The 15,084-nt window shown below is 32.5% G+C and overlaps 1 protein-coding gene across 6 annotated transcripts in view; it reads right to left on the bottom strand.

The window, feature by feature from the left end:
• Positions 1-15,084, bottom strand: part of Khc-73 (Kinesin heavy chain 73) — a 148,713-nt gene that overhangs the window by 107,230 nt on the left and 26,399 nt on the right. For all 6 annotated transcript variants that reach the window (XM_072546142.1, XM_072546144.1, XM_072546148.1 and 3 more), the window contains exon 3: positions 7,666-7,829. In XM_072546142.1, the coding sequence (XP_072402243.1) occupies positions 7,666-7,829 (164 nt within the window). The remainder of the gene's footprint in view (positions 1-7,665; positions 7,830-15,084) is intronic.

The raw sequence follows: 15,084 nt of genomic DNA, 5'->3' as shown, positions 1-15,084 counted from the left end.
AAACTACTCAAAAGAATTTACCAGACGTGTGCAATTTAAGGTATTTGTGTGAAAAGTTTTTTCACCTATTGGAAGCTGTATTTAAGAATACAGTTTTTGGGAAAGCAAACATTGTATAACATTTTAGCAACTGTTGGCCAAATTTTTAGGCAATATGAAAGTCCCAAATTGTATGTGTATGAATGTATGAATGCAGGAAAAATGGGGAAACAAGTATAGAAAAAACTGCAATAAAAGTAAGTACTGAACAACGATAGAAAACCGAAAAAAGAAAACGTGGCTTAAGAACTTAAGATAGTGGACCGAAAAACTTTTTCGTTTTGTGGGCTAGAGTAATTTAAAGTATTAAATCAGTTTGACCTAGGAAGCGATCATAGACTAATAAGAACAAAACTAAAAATTAACAAAAAACTAGAAAGAAAAAGAACACATGAAAAAAGATACAAATGGACATCTGAAGAAATCAAAAATAGTGAATTTAATAAAAAAAATAGCGCATGCATTAAATCAAGTTAGCATGCAGCAGATAAACTCCAATGATATTGATGATTTGAATAACCTTATTACCGAAACAGTGAATAAAAGCCTTCTGCAACTGAAAAAACCAAAAACAACATACAATGAATTAGACAAAGAAATATTACAACAAATAAAAAGAAGGAAGATCTTAAATAAATCTAACAAAAGGGGAACCGACGAATATAGAGAACTTAATAGGCAGATTAGAAAAGGAATCAGACAACAAAAAAGAAAAGAAAACGAAAAATTAATAACAACAACTATTGAAAAAAATAAGAGTATGAAATGCCTCAGACCGACACTAGGACGACGTCAGATGATTAATGGGATGATGATCATTAATGGGAAAAGACGAAAATGAAATCACAACTAGAGAAAACATACTGACACGAATAGAAGAATTTTACACAGAACTTTACAGAACACATCAACAAGATGATGAGATGAGACCAGCACGGAAATTAATAAAAAATGTTGGATCAGAAATAATGCCAAAAGTAACAATTTCAGAGGTAACTACAGCATTGGAAAATATGAAGAGAAATAAAGCTGCAGGAGAAGATAATATTACCACAGATATGATATTAGAAGGAGGTAAGGAACTAATTGCAATTGTAACTAAGCTTGTGGACAGTTGTTTACATCAGGGCAAAGTCCCTAAGAGCTGGAAGAACTCTAAAGTAATCTTATTACACAAGAAAGGTGATAGTTGAAAATTGGAAAACTACAGACCCATCAGCCTACTGTCACACCTGTTTAAAATACTCACCAAAGTCATAACTACTCGACTAACAAGGAAATTAGACGAATACCAACCATATGAAGAGGCAGGTTTTAGAAAAGGCTATTCAACTTCCGATCACCTGTTAAACACAAAAATATTAATAGAAAAATGTAACGAATACAAGTTTCCAGTTTTCCTAGCATTTGTAGACTACGAAAAAGCTTTCGATACCATAGAACACACGGCCGTAATAAACGCAATGCAAAATTGTAGAATAGACAGCAGATATATTAACTTAATAAAAGAAACTATGAACCAAGCTACAGCTACATTCTACCTAAATGAAAATGAACACACGAACCCTGTACCATTAAACAGGGGAGTCAAACAGGGAGATACTTTATCACCCAAACTGTTCACCTTAGTTTTGGAGGACGTTTTTAAAAACCTAAATTGGAAATATAAGGGAATAAACATCAATGGCCGCTACCTCAGTAATCTACGATTTGCAGATGACATAATCCTGATAGCTACTGACCTACAAGAAATGCAAACCATGCTTTTAGAACTACATACCGAATCTTCTAAAATAGGACTGAAAATGAATTTAAACAAAACAAAAGTCATGCACTCCGAAGACACCGTGACAATAATAAACGATAAAGTTATAGAAAAAGTTGAAGAATATATATAGTTAGGACAAAAAATAATACTAAATAGGGAAATTCAAACTGAAGAAATAAAAAGAAGAAGAAAGTTAGCTTGGGCAGCATTCGGTAAACTGAACTATATACTCAGAAATCAACAAATTCAATTACATCTTAGATCTAAAGTTTTTGATGCATGCATTATTCCGATATTAACTTATGCGGCACAAACATGGACAATCACAAAAAAGAATATGAATATACTTAGAGTCACTCAACACGCGATGGAAAGAGCAATGCTAGGTATATCACTTAAGGACAAGAAAACAAACACATGGATAAGACAGAAAACCAAAGTCACCGATGTGGTGCAAAAATCATTAAAGTTGAAATGGGAATATGCTGGACATGTAGCTAGGAGCGATCTAAACAAATGGCACAGATCAATTTTAACCTGGATATCATACCAACACAAAAGACCCAGAGGCAGACCTCCTATGAGATGGACAGATGATCTGAAAAGGACTGCCGGGAAAAATTGGCTACAAGTAGCGTACAATAAAAAACAATGGAAAGGAAGACTTGAAGAGGCTTATGTTCAGATGTGGACGTGAATGGCTAGAAGAAAAAGAAGAAGAAGAAGGGCTAGAGTGACTGGCCAAAATCCAATAAGGATAGGGCACTCCACGAAGTCACTGCGTCACTCCTCGTCACGTAAATGGACTCTTCCATTGTTTACTGTGACTACTATTTCGTAAAAAGCCATATTTAATATGTGCTGATTTAGAAATCTCTTGCAAAGTATAGATATGAAAGTTCAACTTAAAATGTTTTACTAATAACCCTTTTTGTCACACTTACATAAATTTTTGAACTGATAATTGTAAAAATTCGACATTATATTTATATGAAATAATTTTAAAATGAGAAGTGTGTAGAATAAAATTAAAGCGCGATTTCATAATGACCATTTAAATTAAACCTTAACTAATGTTCACTTTAGACTAAAGCATGTACAAGTTAGTGTCACACCCAGTTTCATAGAATCTACAGCTCCTTTCATTATTAAAAGTAAACTTGGGGGTTTAAACTAGTAGGTTGGTAATTATGTTTCTATCAATTTTGCTTTATTTTTGTCGAAATAACCTTATTTTTCTCGTTTTATGTTAATTTGTGTGTAAAATTGTTGTTATTAACTATGTATGTATCAAACAGAAATAATTCTTTAAACTTACTGAGCAAATTACCTCAGAAACAAAACAACTTGCAGACGTTGTTCTGCAAAATGTAGCCTATGGCAGTTACTAAGCGTAATAGACGGTCGTGTACTTTTGCGAAGGGTAAACGTCACATGAGTGGATTTCAATTAATTTGCTTTAATACGCCAACTTTGTAGCAATTTTTTGGAAGACTTTGGTAAGACTTTTTTGTAGATTTCTAGAAGTTGATTACAAAACCATTTACCTTATTCCTCATGCACGCAAAGTCCTACTACTGCTCAAATAACAGCTTACTATATATCACAATAAAATCAGTATAAGCATCTTGCATGTAAACGAAATAGCTTAAAAAGCTATATTTAATTGAAACAGTAACCTATTGTGCGGAAGGTCCTTTATTACTGGCAATTCTGGGTACAAGTAGCGGTAGGGCCACCATAAACATTTAAAATGTATTAACCTCTAAGGGTGCCATAATAAAAGGGTTGATAAAAGAGATAATATAAAATTTCTCGTCGCTTCAGAAAGTTACGTAATAAGGAATGACGGGTTTCTCCTTTTTATATTCAGGGAGAGTGGAACTTCTCGGGGTCTCTAATTTGATATGCTTTCGGGATCTTTTATTCACGGAAATAAACAGGATCCAGCTAATGAAAAAGCTGAAAGAGTACACTCGACTTTCAGACGTTTATCTCTACCTTCGCTAGGTTTCAATTTAAATGACATTTTTTATACAAAATATTCCGTTTTTTGATTATATTTTTATTAATTGTCTACTAAATGATTCGATAGTGCTTTGTTTTCTGTTAAAATGTTCATATATGGCAACGTGGCAAGTTTTGGTTGATGCAGAACAAAAATAATTTTTAAATTATTTTTAAAATATATTATTTAAAAATAATTAATTTTAAAACTATTTAAACGCAACCATCTATATTTATTTTAAAAATAATGTACTTTTACTGTATTATATTGCTGATTAACACTTACGCGCATGATATTCCATACGTACACACGAAATTAGGAAAATTCATCGACAACAGCTCACCGAAAACAATTCACCGAAAACATTTCACCGAAATACAGTTTACGGAAAGCAAAATTCACCGAAATTATATAAATAAATCAATTTTAATAAGCACAAAAAATTTTCTTATAAAATAGAATTTATTTTATAATATCAATAACACAAATAACTTTTCAACAATTATAGAAAACACAACAATTGTTCAAGAAATTGTATTGGCTGATTAAAATTCACGTCAAAATAAACGTGAAACTAAAGTAAATGTCAATATGAAATAAATACATAATAAAATTGCACTTTTGCCGCACCCTGTATATATCAATATTTTTAGTATTAAGCCAGTATTATATGAACATTAAATTTTATGAAGGTAAAAGGTATGAACCTTGTTGCTCAATCATATATAACGTTGGTTCGTTCATGTGATATGTCGATGTGATATGCTTTGCAAGATGATTTGTGTTTGTGGGTGATAGTGCAATAATATATATATACAATTGAATAAGGCGTGAATTATGGTTAAAAGTTATGTGTAAGAAGAAATTATATGTAAATTGAAAACCAAAAGAATGTGTAAGACTTTTTATAAAAATAATTGTCGAATAAGTTTTGAGGACAATTATGAAGAACTGTCCAATAATATTCATATAGATATATTTCCATGAACATACATTGTATATTTTGTATATTTAAGCTTACTTAGTTGCTCTTCAGAGCAACTGCATATGTCGCTCTGATGATATATAAGCATAGTCATAGTCATACTTTATTGATCCTTTAAGACATTCAAAATAAATGTATAGGATACGTCACTACAGATTTCAAGTAAAATATGAAGCTACTGCAGTTTGTCCTCAAGATATTTATTTATAGAATAATATACTTTTCTTAAGAGTAAATCTTTAACATTTTTTTAAATTTAGAGGAAAATGGTATTTCTTTCACAGTTTTTGGCAAATGATTGTATAAGGTCAGTCCCATGAAAATAAATAATTTCCGTCTTGTAAATGTTTAATATTAGTCTGTTGCTATTAGACCAGCGTATAAAGCAGTCAACAACAGTCTTCATTGTCTTTTTTAATTCCTCGAGTATACTTGCAGACTATTAATTACCGATGTATCATCAGCAAACATTGATATTATAAGTGCCCTTATGTGATCTGGTAGGTCGTTAATAAAAATTAGGAATAATAATGGTCCCAGCACGGATCCCTGTGGTACTCCTTTATTTGTCGTGTATGGTTCTGAGCTTGATTCTTTCATTTTAATAACACTCTTCCTGTCACTTAAGAAATTTATTACCCATTCTAGAAATATCCCTCTAAATCCAACGTTATATAATTTATTGCTAATAAATGTTATGTCTAAGCAGTAAAAAGCTCGTGACAGATCAAAAAATAGTCCTGCCACGTGTTTTCTACTATCTAATTCATCATAAATACGCTCAAACAAGCTGCATGCAGCCGTGAGTGTTGACTTTTTTTATCTAAAGCCGTGTTGGTTTGGAGTTAATAAATTGTATTTTCTATAAAATTTAACATTTTGTTGTATACAACCTTCTCGATTACTTTGGAAATTATGCTAAGGACAGATACTGGTCTATAATTTGAAATATCATGAGGGTCATTCTTTTTGAAGATTGGAATAACTTTTGCCATTTTAAATATGGATGGAAATTGGCTGGTTGTTATTGAGAGATTAACTAAATGGGTTAAAGGAATCGATATATGACCACTTATCAGTTTTATTATTTTTACAGATATGTTATCAATACCAGTACTAGGCTTATTTTTTAGTTGATCGATTGTATTTTTTATTTCAATTGAAGTTACGGGTAAAAAGAAAAACGTTTTGTTAACACATTTTTGAAGCAGTAAAAAAAGAAGGCAACGATGTTCCAAAATGAGTTTGAAGAGTGTATTCTGTAATTGTAGCAAAATATGAGGCAAACGAATTAGCAATATCACTAGACTTGGTAATAATTTTATTATCATAATGTAGAATAATATTAGACCTGTTCTTTTGCCTACCGGTTTCACTGTTTACTAAATTCCAAATTGTTTTTTGTATATTGTAAGATTGATTAAGTCACTATGAAAGTTTTTTTTAGTATTTATTAATAGAGAATTATATTCTTTTGTCTGTTTATAGGTATCTTGAGACTCGAGACTCCCTATATTTTTTGCTAACCAGTGTAGATTTTTTAATTTTTCACTAGGATGTCTTACCTCATTTGTTACCCATGTAGCCTTATTTGTTTTGTGTGCTTTATACCGTGCTTTTATTGGACAATATAAATTTAGATTGTAATCTAACATACTAACAAATGAATTTGTGGCATATTTAGCATTCAATTGTGAATAAACTTCATCAAAAACTGTAGAAGAAATCCCTGCTTTAAACATCAACATATTTTCATCTGACATATCCCTGTAACTAATGGATTTTTTTTTCTCTTTTCGATATTTTATTGGTTTGCAAATTTACACTAAGTGAAAATACTTTATGGTCACTGAAGTGCCCCTCGAAAACATTTGATTTATAAAAATGTGGTTTGATATTTGTCAATATGTAGTCCCATTTTGTAGATGATGTTTTACCCACTTTATCTACGAAAACTCTTGTAGGAACCTCAGACGTGACTCTCAGATTATAACTTACTAAAAACTCGTTAAAAGATTGCTTATTATTAGACATGACAAGATAATCAATGTTTAGATCCCCACAAATATAAATATCATGATATGACTTACTGCATAGCTCCAATATATTATATAACTTACACAGAAAACTCTGAACTTCTTCTGATGGCGAACGATAAACACTAATAACACAAATTTTTCTATTGGCTATAAACAGAGAAATCGCACTCACACGCTATTTCTTCACTAAAGTTAGAGTAATGTTTTGAATTTAATATCAGATTTGATGTAGATGATGGATCCTCCATGGATATGGAACTTTCGACAAAAATAAGAGGCGATGTTGTATCCATTCAAGGTTATAAATTGGATGTTTTCTTCAGTACACCAATGTTCTGATAGACAAATTATATCAGGTGTTTCTTGCAATGTTAAGACTTCAAGTTTGAGTAACTTATTTGTCAAAGATTGAGCATTTAGTTGCAATATGTTTAAACAACTGTCTGGTGATGATAAAAGTAACGTTTCTCTTGGATTTACTTGACTAAAAAAGAGTCTGGTCTATCTTCTATAGTTGACAGACCTCTATTGTGATGCTCTCGATCTAAAAATTCTCTTCCTAACCTAAAGTTAAATCGTTCAATGCCAATCTATCAAACATTGATTATCCCTTCTTTTATGGTCAGTTGGTAACAATTTTACTCACTTGTTATATACCATTATTAAATATATGTTTCTATTGACAGTATGCATATTTACTAAAAATGCATATTTTCTAAAAGACATGCATATTTAATGCATAATTTTGGGTAAATTAGTGCATATTTATGAGCATATTTTTCACTTTTTTGCATATTTGCCTAAGACTACTAATAACCTTTCTTACCTGTCTGACCATAGGCGAAGATACATGCATTGTACCCCTGAAACGCATTGTCGAGGATGTCTCGGCCCAAACAATCAAACACAACCTCCTGCGAAGCGAAGTCTTTCTTACTGGGATCCACGGAACAAAAGCAATGGTCAAAAGCAAACGATTTTGGTTGCTTTCTGTAACAATTAAAAAAAGTTATTCAAACACGATTACAATGAAGAGTACTAAGTCATAACGGGACATAAAATATAGTATATTTATGATATTAATGTTACAACTAGTACGAGCTATAAATGTATAAGATGATATATCTCTAGTAACGAATTAATTACATTCACAGAAGTATTTAGTATTGACTTCAATATCCGATAAGGAAAAGGAAATATAAAATGAACCTCTACAAATATCATCTGTGGTAGTAAATTCTATCTGTTTCACTATTAACCGGTATACTGAGAAAAATAAGGCATGATCAATTTTTCGTTCCAAACTAGACAAATTTTTTATCTTAAAATAATCACTGAACGTATTCACATCATAAAATAAAAAGGAGGACAATTTAAATACATATTATTTCACTAATCAAACCTTGGATGTGAAAAGAAGTGTGACTCGTAATGGTTGACTAACCATCACAAAGAACAAGCCGTATACAGTTATAAAAGATAATGGCAATTTTATGAAATTAAAAATAGAAAGCATATCAATATTTTTATTACCATTGCATGTTACTCGATTATTTTTAGATTTAAACTTAAAGCGAAATAAAGAAACACAAAAAACGAAAATAAAAAAAAATTTAATGAAAAACAAAAGCGGAATTATTATCTTGCAGGTTGATATATAACCATAGCTTCAGATATGACACAGAAAAAAGTAATAATAATCTAGAGTGTTTCCTGAGATACAAATAAGGAGACAATGGAGAACGAAAAGTACCCAAACGATATCTATTATCCTTTCAACTACCATACTGGTGTGATTATAAAAAAACTTCTTGGAGAATATCAAACACCTGATAAAAAGATTTAAAATTATACAAAAAATTGATAAATATGGACACTTTCCTTCTGTGGGTTTAAACTATAATTTCGTGATTTTTTAGATAGGCTTGTCTGTATTTTCAACAAGGCATTTCCTTTAATTACAATTAAGTCAAAACATCACAAACCCTGGACTACCAAAGGTATCCGCATATCAGCCAAGAATATGCGTTCCATAGCCAATTAACGAAATGTGATAAAAATCCAATGGTCTACAGTTTTTTCGATTTTCCGGCAAAACGTTTCTCACGAACCGTCAGATGTAGGAAAATTCTGAGTATGGCAGAAGAACGAGCGGCCAATTTTATGCAGGAAATGTCCATTCGCTTGACTCTCGGATCAAAATTGACGCCAATATAGCCGATTATCCAAATTTGATAAAAATCCAAGGGTACTACCTTGGAAAAAATTTTCCAAATTTTACAAAAAAAAATTTTGTTTAACGTTTTGGTACATGCACTTAGTCCAGCTTATTCCAAACATGTGTTTTTTTCTGATCCCTTAACCCCAGTTTGCCGGAAAAGAGGAAAAATCGAATTAAAAAATCTACAGTTTTTTCGATTTTCCGGCAAAACGGTGCATAATTTTTAGCCACATGTTTGGATTTTTTTAATCAGCAAGTCACCCTTAATCGAAATAATTCAAATTTCAAACAAAATATACACTTTTAATTTTCTCGAAATTTTCAGCAAATACAGACATCCAAGTGGAAATTTTTCCCACGAACCGTTAGATGTAGGAAAATTCTGAGTATGCCAGAAGAACGAGCGGCCAATTTTATGCAGGAAATGTCCATTCGCTTGACTCTCGGATCAAAATTGACGCCAATATAGCCGATTATCCAAATTTGATAAAAATCCAAGGGTACCCCCTTGGAAAAATTTTTCCAAATTTTACAAAAAAAAAATTTTGTTTAACGTTTTGGTACATGCACTTGGTCCAGCTTATTCCAAACATGTGTTTTTTTCGGATCCCTTAACCCCAGTTTGCCGGAAAAGAGGAAAAATCGAATTAAAAAATCTACAGTTTTTTCGATTTTCCGGCAAAACGGTGCATAATTTTTAGCCACATGTTTGGATTTTTTTAATCAGCAAGTCACCCTTAATCGAAATAATTCAAATTTCAAACAAAATATACACTTTTAATTTTCTCGAAATTTTCAGCGAATACATACATCCAAGTGGAAATTTTTCTCACGAACCGTTAGATGTAGGAAAATTCTGAGTATGGCAGAAGAACGTGCGGCCAATTTTATGCAGGAAATGTCCATTCGCTTGACTCTCGGATCAAAATTGACGTCAATATAGCCGATTAACCAAATTTGATAAAAATCCAAGGGTACCCCCTTGGAAAAATTTTTCCAAATTTTACAAAAAAAAAAATTTTGTTTAACGTTTTGGTACATGCACTTGGTCCAGCTTATTCCAAACATGTGTTTTTTTCTGATCCCTTAACCCCAGTTTGCCGGAAAAGAGGAAAAATCGAATTTAAAAATCTACAGTTTTTTCGATTTTCCGGCAAAACGGTGCATAATTTCTGAGCACGTGTTTAGATTTTTTTAATCAGCAAGTCACCCTTAATCGAAATAATTCAAACTTCAAACAAAATATTCACTTTTAATTTTCACGAAATTTTCAGCAAATACAGACATCCAAGTGGAAATTTTTCTCACGAACCGTTAGATGTAGGAAAATTCTGAGTATAGCAGAAGAACGAGCGGCCAATTTTATGTGGGAAATGTCCATTCGCTTGACTCTCGGACCAAAATTGACGCAAACATAGCCGATTAACGAAATTTGATAAAAATCCAATGGTCTAGTTTTTTCGATTTTCCGGCAAAACGGTGCATAATTTCTGAGCACGTGTTTAAATTTTTTTAATCAGCAAGTCACCCTTAATCGAAATAATTCAAATTTCAAACAAAATATACACTTTTAATTTTCTCGAAATTTTTAGGAAATACAGACATCCAAGTGGAAATTTTTCTCACGAACCGTTAGATGTAGGAAAATTCTGAGTATGGCAGAAGAACGTGCGGCCAATTTTATGCAGGAAATGTCCATTCGCTTGACTCTCGGATCAAAATTGACGCCAATATAGCCGATTATCCAAATTTGATAAAAATCCAAGGGTACCCCTTGGAAAAATTTTTCCAAATTTTACAAAAAAAAAATTTTGTTTAACGTTTTGGTACATGCACTTGGTCCAGCTTATTCCAAACATGTGTTTTTTTCGGATCCCTTAACCCCAGTTTGCCGGAAAAGAGGAAAAATCGAATTAAAAAATCTACAGTTTTTTCGATTTTCCGGCAAAACGGTACATAATTTTTAGCCACATGTTTGGATTTTTTTAATCAGCAAGTCACCCTTAATCGAAATAATTCAAACTTCAAACAAAATATTCACTTTTAATTTTCTCGAAATTTTCAGCGAATACATACATCCAAGTGGAAATTTTTCTCACGAACCGTTAGATGTAGGAAAATTGTGAGTATGGCAGAAGAACGAGCGGCCAATTTTATGCAGGAAATGTCCATTCGCTTGACTCTCGGATCAAAATTGACGTCAATATAGCCGATTAACCAAATTTGATAAAAATCCAAGGGTACCCCCTTGGAAAAATTTTTCCAAATTTTACAAAAAAAAAATTATGTTTAACGTTTTGGTACATGCACTTGGTCCAGCTTATTCCAAACATGTGTTTTTTTCTGATCCCTTAACCCCAGTTTGCCGGAAAAGAGGAAAAATCGAATTTAAAAATCTACAGTTTTTTCGATTTTCCGGCAAAACGGTGCATAATTTCTGAGCACGTGTTTAGATTTTTTTAATCAGCAAGTCACCCTTAATCGAAATAATTCAAATTTCAAACAAAATATACACTTTTAATTTTCTCGAAATTTTTAGCAAATACAGACATCCAAGTGGAAATTTTTCTCACGAACCGTTAGATGTAGGAAAATTCTGAGTATAGCAGAAGAACGAGCGGCCAATTTTATGTGGGAAATGTCCATTCGCTTGACTCTCGGACCAAAATTGACGCAAACATAGCCGATTAACGAAATTTGATAAAAATCCAATGGTCTAGTTTTTTCGATTTTCCGGCAAAACGGTGCATAATTTCTGAGCACGTGTTTAAATTTTTTTAATCAGCAAGTCACCCTTAATCGAAATAATTCAAATTTCAAACAAAATATACACTTTTAATTTTCTCGAAATTTTTAGGAAATACAGACATCCAAGTGGAAATTTTTCTCACGAACCGTTAGATGTAGGAAAATTCTGAGTATGGCAGAAGAACGAGCGGCCAATTTTATGTAGGAAATGTCCATTCGCTTGACTCTCGGACCAAAATTGACGCAAACATAGCCGATTAACGAAATTTGATAAAAATCCAATGGTCTAGTTTTTTCGATTTTCCGGCAAAACGGTGCATAATTTCTGGGCACGTGTTTAGCTTTTTTTAATCAGCAAGTCACCCTTAAACGAAATAATTCAAATTTCAAACAAAATATACACTTTTAATTTTCTCGAAATTTTCAGCAAATACAGACATCCAAGTGGAAATTTTTCTCACGAACCGTTAGATGTAGGAAAATTCTGAGTATGGCAGAAGAACGTGCGGCCAATTTTATGCAGGAAATGTCCATTCGCTTGACTCTCGGATCAAAATTGACGCCAATATAGCCGATTATCCAAATTTGATAAAAATCCAAGGGTACCCCCTTGGAAAAATTTTTCCAAATTTTACAAAAAAAAAAATTTTGTTTAACGTTTTGGTACATGCACTTGGTCCAGCTTATTCCAAACATGTGTTTTTTTCGGATCCCTTAACCCCAGTTTGCCGGAAAAGAGGAAAAATCGAATTAAAAAATCTACAGTTTTTTCGATTTTCCGGCAAAACGGTGCATAATTTTTAGCCACATGTTTGGATTTTTTTAATCAGCAAGTCACCCTTAATCGAAATAATTCAAACTTCAAACAAAATATTCACTTTTAATTTTCACGAAATTTTCAGCAAATACAGACATCCAAGTGGAAATTTTTCTCACGAACCGTTAGATGTAGGAAAATTCTGAGTATAGCAGAAGAACGAGCGGCCAATTTTATGTGGGAAATGTCCATTCGCTTGACTCTCGGACCAAAATTGACGCAAATATAGCCGATTAACGAAATTTGATAAAAATCCAATGGTCTAGTTTTTTTCGATTTTCCGGCAAAACGGTGCATAATTTCTGAGCACGTGTTTAAATTTTTTTAATCAGCAAGTCACCCTTAATCGAAATAATTCAAATTTCAAACAAAATATACACTTTTAATTTTCTCGAAATTTTCAGCGAATACATACATCCAAGTGGAAATTTTTCTCACGAACCGTTAGATGTAGGAAAATTCTGAGTATGGCAGAAGAACGAGCGGCCAATTTTATGCAGGAAATGTCCATTCGCTTGACTCTCGGATCAAAATTGACGTCAATATAGCCGATTAACCAAATTTGATAAAAATCCAAGGGTACCCCCTTGGAAAATTTTTTCCAAATTTTACAAAAAAAAAATTTACGTTTAACGTTTTGGTACATGCACTTGGTCCAGCTTATTCCAAACATGTGTTTTTTTCTGATCCCTTAACCCCAGTTTGCCGGAAAAGAGGAAAAATCGAATTTAAAAATCTACAGTTTTTTCGATTTTCCGGCAAAACGGTGCATAATTTCTGAGCACGTGTTTAGATTTTTTTAATCAGCAAGTCACCCTTAATCGAAATAATTCAAATTTCAAACAAAATATACACTTTTAATTTTCTCGAAATTTTTAGCAAATACAGACATCCAAGTGGAAATTTTTCTCACGAACCGTTAGATGTAGGAAAATTCTGAGTATAGCAGAAGAACGAGCGGCCAATTTTATGTGGGAAATGTCCATTCGCTTGACTCTCGGACCAAAATTGACGCAAACATAGCCGATTAACGAAATTTGATAAAAATCCAATGGTCTAGTTTTTTCGATTTTCCGGCAAAACGGTGCATAATTTCTGGGCACGTGTTTAGCTTTTTTTAATCAGCAAGTCACCCTTAAACGAAATAATTCAAATTTCAAACAAAATATACACTTTTAATTTTCTCGAAATTTTCAGCAAATACAGACATCCAAGTGGAAATTTTTCTCACGAACCGTTAGATGTAGGAAAATTCTGAGTATGGCAGAAGAACGAGCATCCAATTTTATGTAGGAAATGTCCATTCGCTTGACTCTCGGACCAAAATTGACGCAAACATAGCCGATTAACGAAATTTGATAAAAATCCAATGGTCTAGTTTTTTCGATTTTCCGGCAAAACGGTGCATAATTTCTGGGCACGTGTTTAGCTTTTTTTAATCAGCAAGTCACCCTTAATCGAAATAATTCAAATTTCAAACAAAATATACACTTTTAATTTTCTCGAAATTTTCAGCAAATACAGACATCCAAGTGGAAATTTTTCTCACGAACCGTTAGATGTAGGAAAATTCTGAGTATGGCAGAAGAACGTGCGGCCAATTTTATGCAGGAAATGTCCATTCGCTTGACTCTCGGATCAAAATTGACGCCAATATAGCCGATTATCCAAATTTGATAAAAATCCAAGGGTACCCCCTTGGAAAAATTTTTCCAAATTTTACAAAAAAAAAAATTTTGTTTAACGTTTTGGTACATGCACTTGGTCCAGCTTATTCCAAACATGTGTTTTTTTCGGATCCCTTAACCCCAGTTTGCCGGAAAAGAGGAAAAATCGAATTAAAAAATCTACAGTTTTTTCGATTTTCCGGCAAAACGGTGCATAATTTTTAGCCACATGTTTGGATTTTTTTAATCAGCAAGTCACCCTTAATCAAAATAATTCAAATTTCAAACAAAATATTCACTTTTAATTTTCTCGAAATTTTTAGGAAATACAGACATCCAAGTGGAAATTTTTCTCACGAACCGTTAGATGTAGGAAAATTCTGAGTATGACAGAAGAACGAGCGGCCAATGTTATGTAGGAAATGTCCATTCGCTTGACTCTCGGACCAAAATTGACGCAAACATAGCCGATTAACGAAATTTGATAAAAATCCAAAGGTCTAGTTTTTTCGATTTTCCGGCAAAACGGTGCATACTTTCTGGGCAAGTGTTTAGCTTTTTTTAATCAGCAAGTCACCCTTAATCGAAATAATTCAAATTTCAAACAAAATATACACTTTTAATTTTCTCGAAATTTTCAGCAAATACAGACATCCAAGTGGAAATTTTTCTCACGAACCGTTAGATGTAGGAAAATTCTGAGTATGGCAGAAGAACGAGCGGCCAATTTTATGCAGGAAATGTCCATTCGCTTGACTCTCGGACCAAAATTGACGCAAACATAGCCGATTA

This window comes from Diabrotica undecimpunctata, chromosome 10 (assembly GCF_040954645.1).
Source record: "Diabrotica undecimpunctata isolate CICGRU chromosome 10, icDiaUnde3, whole genome shotgun sequence".
Classification (NCBI taxonomy): Eukaryota; Metazoa; Arthropoda; class Insecta; order Coleoptera; family Chrysomelidae; genus Diabrotica; species Diabrotica undecimpunctata.
The sequence above is the reverse complement of the archived record's forward strand: the minus strand, read 5'-3'. Positions and strand labels throughout refer to the sequence as shown.